Source organism: Octodon degus, unplaced genomic scaffold, assembly GCF_000260255.1.
Source record: "Octodon degus isolate 3935 unplaced genomic scaffold, OctDeg1.0 scaffold00090, whole genome shotgun sequence".
Lineage (NCBI taxonomy): Eukaryota > Metazoa > Chordata > Mammalia > Rodentia > Octodontidae > Octodon > Octodon degus.
The window spans coordinates 6,907,790-6,929,024 of record NW_004524666.1 but is presented as its reverse complement, the minus strand read 5'-3'; the positions used below and the strand labels follow the sequence as shown (position 1 = coordinate 6,929,024).

General features: G+C 44.6%; 1 protein-coding gene across 3 annotated transcripts in view; it reads right to left on the bottom strand.

Annotated features, from left to right (window-relative positions):
• The window catches only part of Sobp (sine oculis binding protein homolog), a 171,555-nt gene that overhangs the window by 13,002 nt on the left and 137,318 nt on the right, over positions 1-21,235 (bottom strand). For all 3 annotated transcript variants that reach the window (XM_023722352.1, XM_023722353.1, XM_023722354.1), the window contains one exon: positions 5,176-7,116. In XM_023722352.1, the coding sequence (XP_023578120.1) occupies positions 5,179-7,116 (1,938 nt within the window). In that variant the 3' untranslated portion in view covers positions 5,176-5,178. The remainder of the gene's footprint in view (positions 1-5,175; positions 7,117-21,235) is intronic.

Genomic DNA, 21,235 nt, shown 5'->3' with positions numbered 1-21,235 from the left:
TTCAGAGAAGCAGAGCATACTTTCTCTGAAGGTAAAAACCTATAGAATTGTCCTCTGAAGACAACACTTCTGTGCAGAGGCAAATCTGACTTTCCATGACATTGCAGGGGGAGCTGCTGCAGATCATCCACGGACTAGTCCAGGAGGCCAGGAGCCCAGCACTGGGGAAGCTGCCACCTGGCTCAGAAGCTCTCGAGACCACAGCCAGGACAACGTTGCACCTGCACCACCCTGGCTGAGTCCTCCTTGAGAGTGTATGTGCTAAGTGCTTCTCTTGCCTTGCCCGACTTCCAGCTATGCTGAAGACAGAAGGCTATTGCAACAGAAAGTAATAAATACCTGGTCACATATGTCACTTCACATTTCCGCTTAACCTGGTTGGAAAAATACCTAAAAGTCAGATGCTCACACTATCTTCAAGCCCTTTGTTATAAGGGTTAACAAGGACCCAGTGGCTCATCGAATGGGACATGGCTAAGGTCATCCTGAAAGCTGTCACTGAAAGTCTACAGTGAGCACAGCAAGCATTCTCCTGGGCCCTCACCATCAGAGGTGTGCATGACATGACACTGTGGCTTCCTGTGCCTCTCAGAAGTCTGTTTCCCTAGAAACAAGCTGCCAACTGCCTCCACCCAGAGTCCCTAAGCTCTAACTTAACTACTGTCACAAATAGCCATTCTAAAAATTATCAATATTGGAATATGAAGTAGGTTAAGCCTGGCATAAGATCTGAGCACATTCAACTTGCGTCAATTTCTTATTGCTTTGCTTACCTTATTGAAAAAGTAGGCACCACTGTATTATTTTGAATGTGTGGGCTTTCTTTCCTGCCTCCTCCAAGACAACCTAGTCTCTTGAAATTTGCAGTCTGAGAAATTAAACTGGTTATCTGTGTATTCAAAATGATTAGGATAGATATATAGCTACATTCTCTTAACTCAAGGAATAGAGGGATTTGTTCTAATAGTGTTTGTAAATAGGATATCATGTCTGCATCTTGTACAACAAATAACCACTAGGAAGGCAGTATGCAATGTGTTAATTATTGGAACTGTTCTACTAATTTGATTTGAAACTGTCTCATTGCTTTTTATTTCTCAATAAAATTATGGACAAAAAATAAAAATACTGATTTAATTAAAAACATTAATTATTTTTTTAAAAATTAAACTGGTACATGGTTTGTGGTCATCTTTGGCCTCCCTAATGAGTATACCCCTTGCCTGGAAACAGTTTCTCCTAGGGTTGTGGCTAAACTCAGCACTAAACTACAAGAAGTCCAAATTACCTGCAGTTTATACTGAGAAAATAAAACGTCGAATTACCACTGGTCAGCCTGGAATAGTGTCATGGGCTTAGGCCGAAGGAGTCTCCTGTTTTAGTATTTCTATCAATGTTTTCTTACATATTTCTAGGGCCTTAGATGGAGGAATGTAGGAAGCTGTACAGACCTGTTATTGCTGGAGAATGAGTAAGTAGGAGTGAAAGGGTTACTCCTGAAACACATTTTTTCCATTGATTATTTTACTTGAAGAGAAGATGTCATTTCCCTGGGAAATTGAGGAGGGGGAGTATTTTCTTTTGAATATCTTGAAACATTTGCAAGTGGTTATTCTGAACTCCCTGATGTACCATAAACAACTGTAAACTATAGAAATTCTGAAAATGTACAAATACAAACAGCTATCCCCCAAGCTCTCAGGCACAAAGAAGAGAGTATTCCATTTATAAATGGAATTCTTTGTGGGTAGAATAGTTTAGGAAATGTTTATACAATGTTTTTCTTATTATTGGGGGGGGTTCTAACTATAGAAGCTGCAAAACTAATATTCAGAGTTTGAAGGGAGCTTATAGTCTTTCAAAATCTTCAGTTAAAATTTAATTAGTTCCACATTTCAGGAAATATCTGCCCACTGAAATCACCTGCAGTTATATCAACAAATAAGAATGCATAAAAGTCAGGTAAGCAGGAACAGAATAACTTCAAAATGGAAGTGGTGGACTATCATTTGCAAAGAACTAAAAAATATGACTTCTTTGGAGACAATTGTGGCTGGGCCACTGATATCAAGATACAGTTTGCTTTTGAACTCTTCTAATTTTTTTTAAAATCTTAATATAGTATGAGAAAGGCAGACACAGGAGGATGAAAGATACAGACTGCAGTTGCTAACAAACTCTCTTGTGATAAATCACGTCATGAATTACCAATAAGCACATGGGAAAATTGCTCACCACCTTGTCCACTGCATCTAAGTCTGCATTTTGCTTTTGGCTTTTAATGCTTTCATTTGGTTTTACATGTTACCAAACAGTGTCCACCATTAGGGCACAAAAACTACATGCCCTTTAATTAATGGATGCATTTCCCATTTGTTCAACTGTATGAACAGGCCGGGTTTCTGACGGTATAGAAGAAAAGCAGCACTAAGTGATCCCAGAAGATCAGGCAGGGCCTGAGACAGTGAGTGAATTACGGCAGTTTAGGCTGTGCTATGAGGTGACACGAAGCCACAGAGGCCCGGGGAAGGTGTGATTTAGTGCAGGAGAGGAGGTTCTTCTCCACTCTTAAATCACTCACCTTGTCACCTCTCCATAGTGAGCAAAGCCTGAATATTTCTGACTAGGGAAAACTGTAATTTTGGGGAGGCTGACCATAAAAAGAACTCTCCAGTCTCAAGAGATGTTGGATAATTTTGTCGCTGGTTGATTGAAGTCAGCTTAATATTTTTCATAATGATTCTGGTCTCTATACATGACCCTCACCTGATTCTTTATTCAGAAGCAGAGATCTTCCAAATAACCATCATATATTGTATGCTTTCATGGTCTTTTGGTCCCATGCTCCTTACAGGCTAGTGTTTCTACTCTCGTCACTTCTCACCCTGATGATGATGGTAAAGTATTCACCCTCCCATTCTTCCTTCAGTATCATTTGAACAGGTGATCCTTGGATGCATTTGCAATGACAATTCCCAATGCTTTCTGATTTTTTGCAGATGGTCACTGTTTTGTCACATACATGTCCATTACTCAAAGTTTTGTCAAGCAGATTAAGTTACTCTTGTGAACAAACCAGGAACATTTTCAGTTGAAGTCACCAAGAGAAGGCTGAAGCCATTCATCTTCAGACAGCAGAACTTACAGATGCACCACCAGGAAGGGAGCACTCATTTCTAGTGTTCTGCTTCTACTGCTACAGCCATCAGCGGAAAATACAACTTTAAAGCACAGTAGCCAAGAAACTTTTCTTGCCCCGCCCAACAAGGCCTTGCTCTAGTTCTGTGCTCCCCAAGCAGACCTGGGGCTAAGTCAGGTGCCCATGTAAATACTCCAGCTTAGAGATGCACACATCACCTCAAGCGTTACACTCCATGTTTTTATGTCCCAACATGGAGTAATGGGTTAGTAGTCTAGGGTGGTTGCAGCTACAAAAATAAGAATTAAATACTGTCTTTTAAAAATTGAGGGCTGGGGAGACAGCTCAGTGAAATAAGTGCCTGCCTGGTAAGCACAAGGTCCTGAGTTAGATCCCTGGTACCACCAATAAATAAATAAATTTTTTAAAAAATTTAAAAATTGAGGAAGCTGGTAAGTAGAGGTCTGGTTTGGTTGTTTTTTTAGGAACTTTCTTCCCCTCAAGACAACTGAAGTAGATTACATGATTTTAGCAAGTAGAATGATGAGGGAAGGCTCCTCTGTCCTCCTACAGTGGATAAAGGACATGTGACTCTAGAGTCAGAAGACCTGCGTATGAATCAGCTCTGCTTACTAATTTGGTAACCTTTGGCAAGTCACATAATTTTTCTGTCTCAGATTCCTCATCAATAGAACGAAATCTTGATAATTGTTTTACAGACTCAAATAAGTACCACTGAAAAACACTTGGTGCCACAAACGTGAGCAATTATTTCTTGCCTCCCCTCTCCAAGTGTCTTTCCTCCCTGGGTTTAGAGCCCTCCCAGACAGTGTGTAGAGGCTAGGCACAGGCCGGCAAGGTATCATACTTTATATCCCCCCCCATGATACTCTGTATCCCAGAAAGAGGAGAGCACAAGTTAAATGCTCAACAAATGATCATTTCTCTGCTGTCCATAAACAGGTGATAAATTCAACTGAATTTTGATCTGCTTGATGCCTACTTGGGTGGAAGTGAACATTCAGGTTTTGGGTCTGGTTCCCCCACTTAGCAACTCTGAGTTGGACAAGATCTCAAAGCAGTATCTGCCTCCTTGGCAATGTGCTCTGATCCCTATTCCACCAGGATTGCCTAGGGGAGCAAACAAGGCCGTTTGGCTGTGGCAGCACACATGCTGGCCCCCTACCTCTCACTGCAGCAGTCGCCACTGATTCTCACTGGCTCTCTTAGCACAGAGCAGGATTTTCCACTAAGGTCAGAGATGTGCACTCTCACTTTAGCAAGGCCGAACTTTCCTTGTTGACTAAGCACCAGTCAGTCCAGAGCCTGAACCCCCAAAAAGGGGAGCGCAAAGTGGATCACTGATGCTTAGTCCATCTTGTGGAATACTGGCTGGTAACGAACCAAAGGAAGACACCCATGCCCAGAAGTTAGGAGCTGCTGCTCCATCAGCACTCCAGGCAAATATGGCTTTGTGGCCTGGTTTCAGCTGGCATACACATCCATGGAAGGTTAGTACTTAGTCTTATCCTACAGCTAGCATCCGTGGTTAGCTATAAAATTTAGTGAGTTGGGACCTTGTGCCAGTGACAAATACAGATTCTAGGGAGTGGCCCAGCTCACAAGTTCCTTGCCTTCAGCACTGCCCTGGCCCCTCAAGACATTTAGTTTCTCCAAATAATCTCTCCTCCCTTCCACATCCTCCTTTCCTTCAGTAGGGTAGTGTAATTAAAATGAGTGTTTCAATTTGGACCCAAGACCAAGCTTTGCCCTTCATGACCTTGGGCACAGCACTTACATTCTGTGGCTCTTTCCTTAGCTGTAAAATGAGAATGATGCTACTAAACAACTGTTCAGTGCCATTGGTGTTAGACCAAATCGTCCACAGTACGAGATCACACAAAGTGTACTGTAAAACTCGGAAGGTAAAAATAAAAATCACTATTATTAACAAAACTCTGGTGTCTTGGCCTTGTTGCAAACAGCAAGGCATGAGGCCCTATCTGTTGGAGGAGCGCCTCAGTGGACATACAAACCTTTTACTTATTCTGATTTCTAATTCGGAGGCACCTCCGTTTGAGCGGCGGCTCCAGGTCCTCTGGCCCGGCGAGCATGGGCGAGGAGATGATGCACGGGGCCATGGCAGTCTTCTCCGCGGGTTTTGGCACAGGCTGGATGACGCAGCCAGTCTTGGGCAGCATCCGCAGAGCATAGGCGTGGTCCTCGTCCGCAGGGTTATTAAGGTTCGGGTCCGACTTGTCGCCCCCCGCTAAGGCCTCCTCCCCCACCAGCTTCTTGGCCGCCTCCCCATCCAGGTGGCAGTTGGAAGCACAGTTGTTCTCCTTGACCGACTCCAGCTCATTCACCGCCGGCTCCTCAGGCGACAGCAGCTTCTTGGGCGGCGGCGGCGGTGGAGGCGGCTGCTCCGGGGGCGGTTCGGCGCCTTTGGCGACCTCAGCGGCACTGCGCGTGCCATTCACGATGACATTGCAAGCCGCGGCCGCCTCAGGGCCTGCGGGGGCGCCCGGGCCGGGGTCCCCGCCCGCGGGCGGGCTGCAGTGCCCATCCCTGCAGCCGCCGCAGGTCCTGCGCTCTGCGGGTCCTGGCTCGCGCTCTGCCTTGACGTGCGCGTGCAGCGCGCGATGGATCACGTTGTGCAGTCGAGAACGGTGGCCCACGGTGAGGTCGATGACTCCGTCCTGCGGGCCCTGTAGCACCCCGGGGAAGCCGAGCACACCGCCTGCACCCGGGGGGCTGCCTGCGCGCCGCGTCAGGTCCACTACCTCGCCCCGGCCGAGCTCCTGGAGCGCGGGTGCGGGCGCCAGGCTCAGGCCCTGGCCGGAGCAGCTGGGCGGCGAGTCCGCCGACTTGGACGAGCCCTGCTTCGAGTCCCGGGGCGACAGGGAGCGTCCGCCGGCCTTACCGCCCGCCGCCGAGGAGTCACCCGGGGCGCTGGGAATGAAGTTCTCCCCATTGCTGGAGAACCCGTTGGGGGGCTTGGAATCATTGACGTGGGGGATGGGAATGGGAATGGGGATGGGTACGGGCAAGGGCACGATCACCGGGTATGGCACGAGCAGCGTGGGGGGCGGCACCAGAGGGGCGAGCGACGGCAGCCCAAAATTCATCATCTGGGGCACCGGCATAGGGCCGTTGGGCATCATGCTCACCGGCGGGAAGGGTAGGCTTGGCAGGGGTGCGCCCGGGGGCGGCGGGGGCAGCAGGCCCGGAGGATTCCCGGGCATGGTGGGGGTGCTTGGGGCGTGGATGTGGGGCGACAGCATGGGCCGGTGCATGGGGCTGGAGGTGGGGCCCAGGTTCCTGGGGCCACCGGGCGGGGGCCCGATGCCGGGCAGCATGGGATTCGACAGAGGGCTGTTGGGGTTGGAGGCGTGGTGCGGGGGCCCACGGATGAAGGGCGGGCGGATCTGCTGCATGATCTGCTGCTCCATGAAGATGGGCAGTGGCACGGGGCCACGGTTGGTCATCACCATGGGAGGGCTGCGAGGCGGGACGCCGAGGGGGGGTCCAATGCTAGCAGGTGGCTGGACGGAGACAGGAGGGATGTTTGGAGTCTCGCTGATGGGGATGGACTTGGGCACTGGCGTGGGGATTTTAGTGACAGAGCAGTTGGCAGTGTCAGATGGAGAGACGGTGGTGGACGCCGATGGGCCAGGGCCCTGGCTCTGGCCAGCTGCAGCCACCGGGGAGGGGGCCTTCCTCCGAGCATCTGTCAGCGGGATATTCCAAGAGTCTGGAGTGAGCAGCTGCACCCCGGTGCCTTCTGCTTTGTTTTCCATGGGAGGGTGTAGTGTACTGCACAGCCCAGCTGGGAGGTTGGCCTGTGTCTCTTTGTAGAAAATGTCCATTTTGTATTGATTGAGACATTTTGCACTGCAGAACTGAAGCCTTCTTTCCCCGTCCCCAAAATCCAGGTATTCTTTTGTGTGTCTTATGTGCTTACACCAGTCACATACCTACAACACAGCAACGAGAAACCACAACAGGTAAGATAAGCAACTTCCTTGGGTAGATGGCGTTTCAAGTTTCACATAAAGGCTCGTTCAAACTTTATCACAATTTCTCAAACAGGCTGAAGTGCTTCCTTCTAAAAGGTAAACTTCTGAAATATTTGTGAAATGATGGCTTTGTTTTATAAACATTAACTTTGGAATAGCAATGATCACAGTCTCTTATTCTCTTTTAAGAAATTGTGTTGTCAAGCATGACAGAAGATGGTTCTACTAAAAGAAGTACATAGACCTGCCCTGTATAGCTGCCCTCATATTTTCACCTGTCAAAGAGGCTCACTGTGAACACAAATCTAAATTGTTTTGGAGGAAAGGATTCTCCAGAAGGTCCAGTGGACATGAAACATAACCCTTTAAAATTCTCCACATGCAAAGTCACTTTGAACTACTGACTGTGTCCAATAATGCAGTTGGAAAGGGTGTGCTGTGTTAACCAATAACACAAAGCACTGAACATCACTACGTCTGGCTTCCAAGGAGAAACTTGGAATTAGTCATGAAGTCTGTGTGAGGTTTAGCTATTCCCAACCTGTGATGTTGCAGCAAGCTAGAATTATTTTTTGAGCTGTTTGCCCACTCTTTCTCAGTAGTCAGAATTTTTGGTGACATTTCTTGGCAGGCAGTCTTATTTAACAACTTTTCAAACACCAGAGAACATTTTCCAAAAGTTGTTATGGCTTTTTCCCCCCTATCAAAATCTACTCCTGGCAAAAGGAAGACAATGCCAAATTTATTTTAAAGTTGGGCTGCAGAACTAATTAAAGGCTGAGAGCTTTTCCCAATTGGAAATCACTAGACATCAAAGTTCAAAAAATAGTCATTCTCAGCTTCGGAACCCATTACTTTGGAGAAATTATTGTGATTTCATTAACACATTAATTTTGCAACACCATCAGCTCTCACAGATGGTGAAGACATGATCTACAATTCAAATATGACTCTTGTTTGCACAAATGTCTTTCCTTCATATGGCATTTTAAACAAGAATTAATATGAGTAATCTTGCCATAGCTATAAACAGATAAACAGATGTCAAAATTTTCAATAGTTCCTTCAGTGCCTCACTTTTTTTTTTTTTTTTTTTTTTGGACAGAATTTTATACACACAATCTTTTTCTTCTTATTATTAGTATTTTTTGTCATATCCTCAGCATTCAAGCCACAGAGCAACAGAGGAAGAATTGTGAAACTCAGTCAAAGGTGGGTTACTAAATTCTAGTTTCTCCCCCAATAAAGTGCTGGTTCCAATATTGTCTTAATGGGACCCTGTTTTGTTGTACAGAGTGTTCCGTTGGTGTGAGTGAATTTTTTTTTAACTATTGTAAAGTGATAAAATGAAAAGATGATAAATTTTAATAATGACTGGTCACATAAACAATGTGAAAACAACATATGTTGGGCATTTGATTACTCATCGCACTTAACTCTCAGCTTTCCTTGATTGTAAACAGTGGTGGCAGGCCGGCATGTGATTGTGGGCGATCACTGGCACGGCAGATGTGGGACTGTATGTGCAAATCCTCTCTTTCCCTTCTCTCTTTTTTCACTGATATTTATAGGTAATAAAGTTGACAGTGTAAGAGTGAATAAAATACACTTATTGGCTCCATCAGTTTTTTCTGTCTGCTGTCATATCAAATTGCTCCTTCACAATACTTCTTGTGAAATTTGAGGACATTTTTGCTGAGTGCCATTTAGTGATCACAATGCCTATTCTTTCAATTGCAGTCACTAAAGTATTAAAAATAAATGTTCATGGTCTCCCATCCTTGACTACAGTGTTTCAGATTGTTCTGAATCAAGGGAAGTTTTTATCCCAAATGTAATGCTCAGTTTGCAAATACATGCAGAACTGCTTCTGAGAAGAGAGCCACAAAATCCATCAGAGTCTCAATTTCTCATTGAGATATAGGTTAAGTGAACTAGCATTGAAAACATGCTATACAAACATTACTTAAAAAATTAACATATAATGATGTGGCATTTAAATTCCATTGTGAAATAAAAGCCCCATCTCCATCTCAATAGGAGGCCTCTATAGAAAGCCTAAAACGTAAATCTGTAAACTTGAAGCTTCCTTTCCTTCTATACTCATGGGCTGAAAAACATTATCAATGTATTAAACTAATTAAAATAATAAGCCAATTTTCTGGCATTTTCTTTGGGGGGGATCTTATTTTTTAACCATAAAGAAGAAAAGTCTTCCGAAATTTTTGATTTTTTTTTAATTTCCAGGTTGAATTTTTTGGCCTTAAGAGTATTCCTGTTTTCTCAAGTATTATTTCTAAATACTATAAATATTTTCAAGTGGAGTGAAATATAATAATAACATTCTCAGCATCTTTATTTCTTTCTTTTTCTATTTTTCCTAGAATCGAACTCAGGACCTTGTACTTGCCAGGCAGATGCTTATGCGCTAAGCTATTTCACCAGCCCCAACAATCTAAATACTGTATAATTTAAATGTTCTCTCTTTTATTCATGTAATTCATGGGTGAATTAGGGATGCCCATAGATCTATCTTAATAATCAAATGAGAATTTTCCTCCATATTTTATCTATTTCCACATAAAAAGAATTACACACATCAAAGTTAAAAGCAAAATCCTACTTCATCAAGCTTTCCCATTAAAGCAGAGGCTGAACCTCCACAGCTTGGTTTTCTGCCCCATCCAGATTGCTCGGCAGTGGTGTGCTTGTTTTATGAGGGGCTTGTTTCTAGGTAATGTGAGTGTGAATGTGTACCTCGTTTTGCCTTATTACATTGCAATTCAGAACACTGACCTAAAAATACAAAAAAACCCAATCTTTCTGATGAAGAAAAAATTATTAGAGGGGAAAAAAACTGTCACTTAAGAAACAATGAATCAAGTCTGCCTTACAGGACACATCATTTAAGATGAGGTCAATGAATTTATTGCACAAATGGCTATATCATGTGAAGCGATAAAACACAGGACCATCATTCATTCAACATCTAAGTAATGACACACTTATAGTAATTAAAGATTTCATCATAAGAGCCTGAGCTGATTACTTAAGATATGGTAGTTGGGTGAAAATATATACTGTGTCTCTCTCTGTAATAAAGTAACATTTGCATGCCTGTGAAATATACTCTGTGTGACTCATGAAGTGTGGTTTTCTGAGTTCTGGTACAGCAGGGGTATCCATGGACAGCTTTAAATTGCATTTTATTTTACTTTTTTAAAAAAAATTATTTATTTATTTATTTATTTATTTATTTATTTATTTATTTGTGTGTGTGGCCAGCTCAGCCCACCAGGGGGCGGGGCTGGCTGGCATGTGGTGCTGGGGGATTGAACCACGGTCCCTGTGCTTTGCTAAGCTTGTTCTAAGTAGGTGCTTTAGACCACTGAGCCATCTCACCAGCCCTTATTTTACTTTTTGAGGCACTATTTTTTCCTCATTATGCCAAGTACCAAAATTCCTTCAGATATTTTAGAAGATAAAGATTAAGAAGTGCAGAGCTCAACTCCCTGAGTTCTGAAATGCTTTCTCCCTAATTCCTCCCCAGCTTTGTTTCTATTGGAACCTGGTCTCTCTGGTTCCCCCTGTCTCCCTAACAGGTCCCAGATTGGATGGAGGCTGCCGCTGTTTAATGATGCCAATCTGAGGAACAAACAATCAGCAAATGCAATGCCATTGAGCAAAACAGCTGAAAGGCTTCGTATCACAAATACATAATGTATCACCAGGAAGACAAAAAGATCACCAAAGAGATAAACAAATGTGTGTTCCATTCAACTCTAGAACAGCAATCCTCCAAAAGATTAAATTTACCTTCCTGGGATGTGTCCAATTCTAAACAACAGAATGAACATTTCCTTTAGTCCATTTAGAGTATTTATATTTTGGTGGCTGGCTGCCAGGGTAGTACTTATAAGCTCAGTGGCCTGATGGATTCACTCCTTTCCTGTGAAATAAATGCGTGGCAACCTACACCACCAAACTGCTCAAAAGACACCACCTCAGCAGAAATAGCACTTGCTCTTGATACCAGAAAGCTGAAAGGCAGGATTTCTGGTTCCTATAACTCTTTCCATCTTGTATTTCCCTGGAAAGAAAGAAAGCTATTCATGTTGGCAACTGAGCCTTCATTTTTATATAAACGTCCAAAGTCAAAGCCAAAGTATGCCATGAGGTTACCCACATGAGCATGATATATACATTCTGCTGGGTTTAAGAGAAGATTCGGGTAACTGGGGGAGGGGGCAGGGTTTCTAATTAACACATTAATCAGCTGTCAGCTGTGGGAGTAAAGTTCATGCTTTAATGGAACCCACCGCTGCCTTCGGAGTGCTAATCTGGCACCAGGAAATATTTAATTAAGAAACCCTTTTGCTGAAACCTTCCTTCTCTGGGCAAAGATGTCTGCAGCAATAGAACAGTAAAAAGATACTAGCATCTGCTTGAATGTCATCAACCGTTTGAAAGCAGAACACAAAATCTTCCTGTGCATCTGACTTTCCACTTACGTGGCACCCAGGCAACAGCGCTGGAGATGGACTCCTTAAGCAAAGTGGCATTTTGTCACAGAACCATAGCTCTCCAGGCCCTGGCATGTTAAGTGTAGCATCTTTTACTCCATGCCCAGTTCAAGGAATTCAGGAGTGAAGTAAAGGAGTTGGAGAGCTGTGGGCGGGAGTGCTCAGGGTTTTAGAAGGCTTTCACTGCTGCCCTGTTTGTAGTCACCTCCCAGCATGACCCCACTTGCTCCTGGCCCTACTCTGGAGGGCTTGTCCCAGCATCCAGTGTTCCTTTGGGCTTTGACAGTGCTTCCCAAGATGCACTTCTGTGCACCTAGTAGCAAAGGATGCTACAAAAAGCAATGGGAACTAAACTCTGATGTGGGTATGAGTCTGGGCTCCATCACTTAGTAACAGCGCAACCTTATGCAACGTCAGCCTTGGTTTCTTCATCCATAAAATGGGACTAAAGGTAGTAACAATTTTCTGCCAGGCATATCACTAAGCTTATTACCTGGTATATTTTTTTAACTGCCAGCCTGCCCCCATCAGGGTTGCTGATGGCACCTATGTATTAAGTTCATTTTCTGAGGAAGATGCTTCTATGGCAATTCAATGAGGGGTAATGGAGTTGGCTTTCCTGGGAGTGTGACTCTAAGAGAAAACGGGGCATATTTTTATCTGGATTTTTGCATGATGTGTCTCTCAGACACCAGCTGGGCTCTGCTTCCCAGAAGTCTCAGTCCTGGGGCAACAGAGGAACTGAATGCAGGGACAAGAAAGCCAGCCAGCAGTTCTGTGCAGATCCAGCTGCCTCCAGCCCTAGAAGCCTCTATTCAGCTCCTGCCGAGCTTTCTTCTCTTCCCAGCCAGTCCTCCTCTAATTCAGGAAAAGCTTGACAAAGCAGCACGGCTGGCTGGAAATGAGTGTTAGAACCATTAAAATGAGTGATTCCTCTTAAGCTCAACTGCTGTTTGAATAGTGGAAGCCATAAACGGTGCTATTTATGTTTTATTAAAAAAAAAAACAACAGTGGATGGACGATCTGCTTGCTCCAAACATGCCAGAACCATCTCTAAAAGAAGGGCCAGAAGCCACAGTGTCAGGTGCCTTTCAATCAGCCTCCTCCCACCCCCGCCATAGCAGAATGTATATGTGAGAGGAGACCTCATAAGGGAGAAGAGGCCGCTGAAACCCGGCAGGATGGGTATCAAGCTCTCTATTCCAAGTTTTCATGCAAAGCTGAAGTTGTGAGTGAAAAAAAAAAAGATGTTACAGTCATAGAAATGCAAAGCCACACAGAATTCAAGAGATAGATTCACAAAGAAACACCAAGGGCTTTGCACAAAAAAAGCAAATTCATGAAGAAGTTCACTTTCAGAATTGGAAACTATCTACAGGTTTAGACTCCAACATAATAACTGTTATATACAGCAGTCATTCTTTGGGGCTGTCTCTTCTCCCCTGCCTTCTCTCTTCTCCTCTCCCTGCTTCCTTCTCTTGTCTTAAATAGGATTTAGAACTCAGGGAAAGGGTAAAGAGCATGCTTGTGACTTGAAAAATCTTTCCAGAACCTTGCCCTTCATAGAAATTGTTATACAGTGACTCAAGTTCTTCTTATCTCATAAATTTTAAAATAGATTTCTGAAGTCTTTCTTGGTCCAGGTCACGGCAACAGATCTTTCTCTTTGTCGTGTGTTATGGGCTCTACAAAGTGGATCAAAAATGGACTTGATTTTCTGGATCTCAATGAGCTTTAACCAACGGTCACTTCTGCCTCAAGTCTCTGATTCCACAGCAAAGCAAGAGGTAGAACCCTGGCCTGTATTCAGTCATGTCAGACAGTCAAAACATGATTCAGAAAGTGATATCCCTTGGGCTGATGGCTGATATGTCCAGTTGCCCCAAAGCGCAAGCCTATCATCAAAAGCACTGCTTCTCTGATGAGGTAAATGCCACTCTCATCATCACAACCTCAGTCATCCACACAGAAATGGAAAAAGTCAGTCAAATTTTGGGAAAACTCAGTCTACCTGCTGTCACATGTCTGCCTGTTTGTTTTGGCCAGGAGATCTCAGAGCAGTTAAATAGCCAGAGACCTCACAGCAATAACAGTAGGCCCTGAAGGAACCTCAGAGACCATCTCATCCTCTCCTTCCAGCTTGTGGGAGGCCCAGACATTGAAGCTCTCTGAGCTTCAGGAGCTCAGCTATAAAGTGAGACAGAATAGTGATGGTACTGTCAGGGGTCAGGAGGGAAAGAAAGGAAGCCAAGTGACCACAGACATGGAAAATGTGTTGTGTAGAAGCAGACCACAGCATTCTGCCCCATCTCCTACGGTCTCCCATGCTAGTGCCATGTATGGTGATTTGGTTTTATCTCCTTTTTATCAACTCCAGATATAAGTACCACCTGTCCTGAAAAACCTACCATCACGTGGTCCAAAAATGAGGCCCCCTTGGTGTCAGGCACTAGGCTAGGAGCTGGGGCAGAGAACAGCGAGGTGGAGTCAGGGCAAGAGACTGGAGGGGTAGGGTTTGGTTTTGTCTTTATTCAGCCATTTCTACTTCAAACTGAAACTTTTAAAAACTGAGTTCCTATTTGTAATTTTTTTTAAATTCAAAACTAAGTGCTAAGCTGCACTCAAAAGGACACTGATTACACTGTGAAAAGTGCTGGGAAGATCTGCAAATACCTTAAGGATTATCAACTATCAATAGAAGAAACCAGAACTTTCTGTCTCCCTTCTCCCAGCAACACTATGTCCACCATTCCCACCCTTTTAACTGATTTGTCCCAGTGGCCAACCTCAGGCAGGGTCTCCCTATGTAGCCACAGTGGGGCTCAAATTCAAAATCCGCTAGCTTCAGCCTCGAAGATAGGTGTATGCCACTGCATCCAGCTCAGCTGTTTTTAATCTAAAAGTTATCCTTAATATTTTAGTTGTTCAATGTCAAACTTTCTTTTGCTATTCTAACTCAACACTGTACTCTTCTCAAATGCACATCTTTGTGTCAGTGTTTATCTACCTTGATTATATTAACTGTCCTGTTTGCCAAATACACATTTGAATCACCTTTAAAATACATCTTTGGCCTTATTTTCCTCTTCCTGGCTGAACACAGCGGGACCCTAGGAGACCTAGCAGCCTGGTGTGCCACAAATGAAGTGTTGGGTGGGCAGATGGGGTGGGCCTCAGCAGTGAAGAGTGTGCTTGAGATGTGTGAGGCTCCAGAGTTCTACCACTGGCACTGAAAAGGACAGAGAAAGCGGCAGGCGGGAGGGAAGGAAGAACGGTGGGAGGGAAGGGACAGAGCCAGTTGCCTGGCTTCTCTCTGTGGTCACTCATCTCACTTCCTCCTGCATTTCCAGAAAATGGCAGAAATCACATTTCCACATACGTGGTTTTCCATCTACAACAGCTAATTGCACATCAGCCTGATTGTCTGAAAAGAGTGTCGGGATTATGAGAATTGGCGGCGGCAGCAGTCTTTCCTCCTGGAGATTTTAGGCCAACCTGGCTCCAAGACTCCTTACGGCCGGGCTGAGCCTCAGCAACAAAAGACTATGAAGCCAGGCCTGTGTGTATGCAGTTGGCCCAGGACAAGGACACTGCTGGGCAGAATAACAGCCCTCTGGCACCCTGCCCCAGCCCACTTTCTAGCTGCTTCTTGAAGACCTGGGTGGGTCCTAGCCACAGCTTATTCACTTGCTAACTATACCCGGCTTGCTTAGAATCTTCCAGGCACCCCTTTTGGTCATCTTTTAATGATCTTGCATGCTTGTCTGTACCCAGGGCCACGGAATGAACCTACTGCAGATGTGCTGGGTTATCTCACTTTAGATCCTGCTGTCCATCTCTGCCCAGATCTCTGTGGGACACTCACTTGAAGGCCATGGCTGGTCTGATAAAGCCTATTGCACATCTCAACTTGATATAATACTAGCAAATATACCAGCAATAGCAGCCAGCATTATTTAAGCACTTGTAACCATGCTGAGCATGTGGCATGGATTGCCTTATTTAACCTTCACAAGCACCTTATCACACACATAACTGGGTTCTAGATAGGTTAAATATGTTGCCCCAAATCACTTCTGCAGATAACAGAGAGCAGACCTAGAAGCTAATTTAGATCTGTCTGGCTTCAAAGCCCATATTTCCCCACTACTTCAAAGGATTTCTTTTATTTTATTTTGTTTTACATTTTTCTTTAAGATTACACGATTAAGATGGTTGGTTAGTATTTAATAACATTGTTTTGAAATTTCAAAATCATAGCCATGGGGCTGGGGAGATGGCTCAGTGGAATAAGCACTTCCCTGGCAAGTGCAAGGGCCTGAGTTCAATACCCGGTTCTGAAAAAAAAAAAAAAAATTCAAAATCATAGCCATTTAAAACTTCAAGGGGGGCTGGCCAGATAGTTCAGCAGACAGACTAAAGCGCCTGCTTAGGCAGACGCACAGATCACGGTTCGATCCCCGCATGCTGTGCTGGCCCTGACCCTGGGGCGCACTCAGACCGTGAATGAGACTGGACATGGTGGCATGCACCTCTAATCCCGGCACTTGGGAGGCTGAAAACAGGAGGATCACGATGAGTGGGATCTGTGAAGTGAGACCCTATAGACCTGATACTAAATACATTAAAAAAATAAAACAAAACTTCAAGAAACTCAGCCAGTTGAGCCCAGCCTCCCTCCCAGGTAAACATGGGTTTCCTTCACATGTAGGTGGTCTTCCTGGCGACATCTATGCCTCCCGTGAGACAGACACTCATCCAGATCCACCCACCAGGCCAGGAATGATGCACACCAAAGCCAGGTTTTTCTTTGCACTGATTTTGCAGTTGCGGTATAATCACAGAGCTCTGGATAGCTCGAGGCTGCCTATCCAGGGATGATTATTAGAAAGTTTAACCACTCTACTGCTTTCCAAGGTAGTTCTATTCTCTGGGGTTGTCCCAGTACAGATTAGTTTTTTGCCAAATCTCAACCTTCCCAATACTTACGAAGAACTGTCATATTTCCTGGGGGTTATTTTTAAACATCCCCAGTTTGTGCACCCACTCTCCCAAAGATAAGTTCCCTAAGCCCTCCTCTTCTGTCTATCCTGTGAACAGATCCTTGAAAACCACTGCCTTGTACCCAGACATAACTCAGCTTATTAGTGTCCCATATAAATGGCAGATCTAAAAATGGAATGCAGTTGCCAAACCCGCAAAAGGTCCAGAATACTCTGATAATGCCACTCAGGAAGGTACATGCTTTTTAGCATTACATCCTATGTTTCAGTTTTTGCTTGCTTGCTTGCTTGCTTGCTTGGTCAGTCAGTAAATCAACTGGTCTGTCAGTCAAGTCAGTCAGTCAGTCAGTCAGTCAGTCAGTCTGTCTGTCTGTCTGTCTGTCGTCTACCTATGGAGACAAGGTCTCTCTGTATAGTTCAGGCTGGCATTGAACTCACTATGTAATATAGAATGTTCTCAAATTCATGGTGATCCTCCTGCCTCAGCCTCCCACATGCTAGGATTACAGGTGTGTACCGCCAAGTCTAGTTTTCAAAAATGACCATTTATTACCCCTTATATACCAAGCTTGAAGTTTTCACTTACCTCCTTTGAGTCTAACAAAAAAATTGTAAAGCAGTGACATTTTTTCCCATTTTACTTGAAAAATGAGAAAACAAATATTCAGGGAAACCAAGTGATGTCCCTCAGATTTCAGTCTAAAAGTAATGGAGCCTGGGTCCCAATTCTGAACTTCAACCTATTCTCTTTTCATTCTACTATGCTGCCTGCTTCACTCTGAGTTTCTGGTCAACCAGAACATTTTTCTCTTCAGTATTCTCCAACTATTTGCTTTCTGACATACTAGGGGCTACTGAGCAAGCATCAAGCCCTCTAGCCCAGAACTTCAGAATGCTGAAAAATCTGCTCATCATGCGTCCATTTTTGCCTTTTTGAAATTTACCCCACACCATAAGATTTATTAAGCATAGCAGGTACTCTCTGTCTGTCCCTCTCCTCAGCTTGGGGGCCTGGTCCTCTTTCTGGCATTCATCCTCCCCTTCCCATACAGAGAAGCCCTTTTTATACAGGCAAGAGAAATCTGTTTTTCTAAATTCCAGCACTCTGTGCCTCTGCCATTCCCAGGGCTGGTCACTCGACATCTGACATCTTCATCACAAGCAAAGTCACCCAGCTCTGCCCCGTCATTCCCTTTTTTTTTTTTTTTTTTTTTTTAATTAATTTATTTATTTATTTATTTTTTAAGGTTCTCCGTCATTCCCTTTTGTTACATATTACACCACTTGTCCTCAACACTGATCAATCCATCTTAACTTAGTTTCCCTCCTGGGAATTTCTTTTGTCATCCTGAGTTGAGAGTTGAGCCCTATTTTGTAGCCTCGCCTTTCTGATACAATAGCCATTTCCAAAACTTACCACTCCCCAAACAACTATGCTCAGGCTCTGTCTTGGGCCAAAGCAACCTTCCTGTGGAAGCCAGCCTTGTAAAATCTGCCTTTCTAAATTCAAGGGAACATGGCTGATCCCCTCCAGCACTCTGTGCCTCTGCCTTTCTCAGGGTTGGTCATTTGGGATCTCCACCATAGGCCGGGCAGCCTTAACCTGTGCCAAGTAGAATGATGGCCCAAGCGGGGTCCCCTGTTTGCTTCTCAACCATCCCCAAACTACCCACAAGATGTAGGAAGATATCTGCAATACAAGTATCTGTTTCAAAGAACATGATGTTATTAGCCACCAATATCTAGGTAAACTGCCCCATATTTTGCTTCTTTGCTAACTAAACTACTTCTTAATATCTGCTCCAGGTTTTACATGAAATATCCCCAATCTTTTGATGTTTTTATTTCCATTCACTTTCCTAAAATTCCTTATCATACAGTCTTTCTTAAGTGACTGGATTGTCATACAGGATATATTTTCTTGGATTTTGTCCATTTGCTATGTTACCAGAGTATGTCATTTCCTATTTTATTTCTACGTATCAACCCTAGTCTAGGAACAAGCCCTGTCCAAGTCTCAGTGGGGTCTCTGCGATTGTTATCCTGGTGTACGCACCATCCCAAGTAACTTGTTCCTTCCCACTCTGTGTGTGTAGAGAACTATCAGAAGCCATTCATTTGCTCCTGCCTGTGGCTCTATTTCCTGGACAGGAGTTGGCCCCTTCTCTGCTATCCCATTCTCCCTGTATCGTAGATGCTACCTCTACCATGTTCAGTTTTACAGGTTTTCTGGGACAGCTTTCACCTCTGCCTCTCACCATATTGTTTTAAATTTTCTTGATGAGGACCTTAACTCTCCTGGCACATTCTTTCCAATCTTCACACACTGCCGCACTGCTCCTCTCTTCCTCAGGGAGCACTGCAGTATGGTCTTGGGCCCCGGCAGCTTCAGGGGCTGCTCTGTGCTTCGGGGCCCTCCTTCCTTGAAGGTCTGCTATGAGAATCAAGACACAAGGCACATCTGGAGGCACTCAGAGAAAGTGAAGTGCCACATAAATACATGGTTTTTTTAATTTTATTGTTATAAATGTATAATAATAACTTTTTTAGTTTTAAAAAAGGAGCCACTGGTCTGCCTACATGCTATCCCCTTATTTACTCATTACTCATTATTCTTCTATTAAATCTGTTATTTAAAAAATACAAAGAAAAAGTCCATTAGTATGAATTTTACTTCAAAGTAAAAAAAAAAAAAAAAAGACACAAAAATACAACCCAGAAACCCAAACCAGCAAAACACTTGGCCCCCAGCCCCCAGCCCCCAACTCTGTCTTTCCCATGCTCGTAGAGTGTTTGACAACAGCATAATTGCAATAATGAGCAGACTTTCAGGCCAGGCTGTGGTCTTCAGTTCACTATGGATGTTCTAGCCTTAGGCTCAGCTTCAGGCCAGGAGCAGCCACCCTCCGGAGTTACCAGTGGAGTCCTTAAGCTCAGTCACACACAATGTGACATTTATGGCATCTGGTGAACTGCTCTGGAAATTCACAAGGCCCAGTATGCTGGGCTTACAAATCTGGGGAGAAAGAATAATTTGGGTTGCCTTGTCTTGTTTGTGACTAAGACCTGTGTGAGGGTGCCTGGGAGGGCTGGGATGGACTGCGTCTGACTTCTTTGGTAGATACATTGTGGGGAGCGGGGCCAGAGAAAGACCAGCCCTGGGAGCACAGGGCCCCAGAGGTGAGCTGTGTGAATGAGCTGCTGAGACAAGGGCCAGGCCAGTCCAGCAGCTGTCTGGCCTTGGTGTTCCTCCCTGTTAATGACAGTACAGATAGCTCTAAAACTGTTTCACTTTCAGTGGTCTCAGCAAAACACTGAGATCTTACACTACCAGCCTCATTACACACTTCCCCCTTTTTACTGTGTATAAATAAAGATGCAGACCATGCTGGGTTGTCACTGCCTCCCTATCAGAGAGGTCCCATCTGGTCCCAGCTTTCCTTTTATTGTGTCTAGTTTTTCCTTAATCTCCCTTGGCCCCCTCTGAGGACCCCACTGGCTGTGTAGGTTGAAGCAGGCGGCACCCAATATGGGGCCTGAGCAGAGGGGGTGGGGTGGGGGAACACTCAGTAAGCCACGATGAGGAGACACTCCAGGAGTGTGCACAATGTAAATAAGGTGCAGAGTGCATTGAGTAATTGCTGGGTATAAAACAATGGGGAATTCAGAATCTAAAGATCATTCTTTGTATATTGAAAAAATGTTTCAAGCTTTGCTGAAGGTTAGAGGGATGCCTACCAACTCTGCACAGCTTGCTAAATATCTTGAGTTTATTCAAAAGACCTATCCTTGGTTCCAAAAGAAGAAACTATAAATTTACATACTTGGGAAAAGGTAAAAAAGCAGCTTACAGCAAGGATAGGATAAAAACAATCCAGCCCAAACCTATTGAGACCCCTACCTACTTCTAAAGGGCACTGAACAGGGACAAACCACTGCTTTCTACTCCTCTCACTTCTCACAGACCCCCGACCCCCATGTGGGAAGGGGGCGACGATAATGAGCAGAGGCCAGCGACGAGAGGCAAAAACAAAAGAGTCTGGCCAAGCCTAGAGCCCAGCCAGGACAAAGGAGGTGAAAAAAAAACCCAAATGCCTGTTTTGTAAAAAATGTCACTGTACCTAGAAACAGGCTGGTGATGCAGTGGCAGCCACACCCGGGTTCCGGAGCCTCAATCACCCCAAAGCACACTAGCACCCACCCATTCTCCGTGCATACACAGCATCATTGCATCTCCATCAGAGGTCAGGTCCCACACAGTCCCTGCTTTCCCTTTACTCCGTGTCTACTTTTTCCTTAATCTCTGGTCTCGGTCCCCATCCTACCTGCTCCCTAGGACCCTGCTTACTGTGCAGGTCACAGCACTATGTGTTGGTTCCTTTGTTTCAGAAAGGGGCACTGCTGTGTATGGACTGTTGGCCTGCCTTGTTCTCTCCCACCTGTGTTCTGTGAACTGAGCCAGCCTGCTGTACTCACTGCTTCGATGAAAACCAACGTCCACAAACGCTAGATTATTCACAAAGCAGCCCTCTGACAACTTCCTTAGCCCT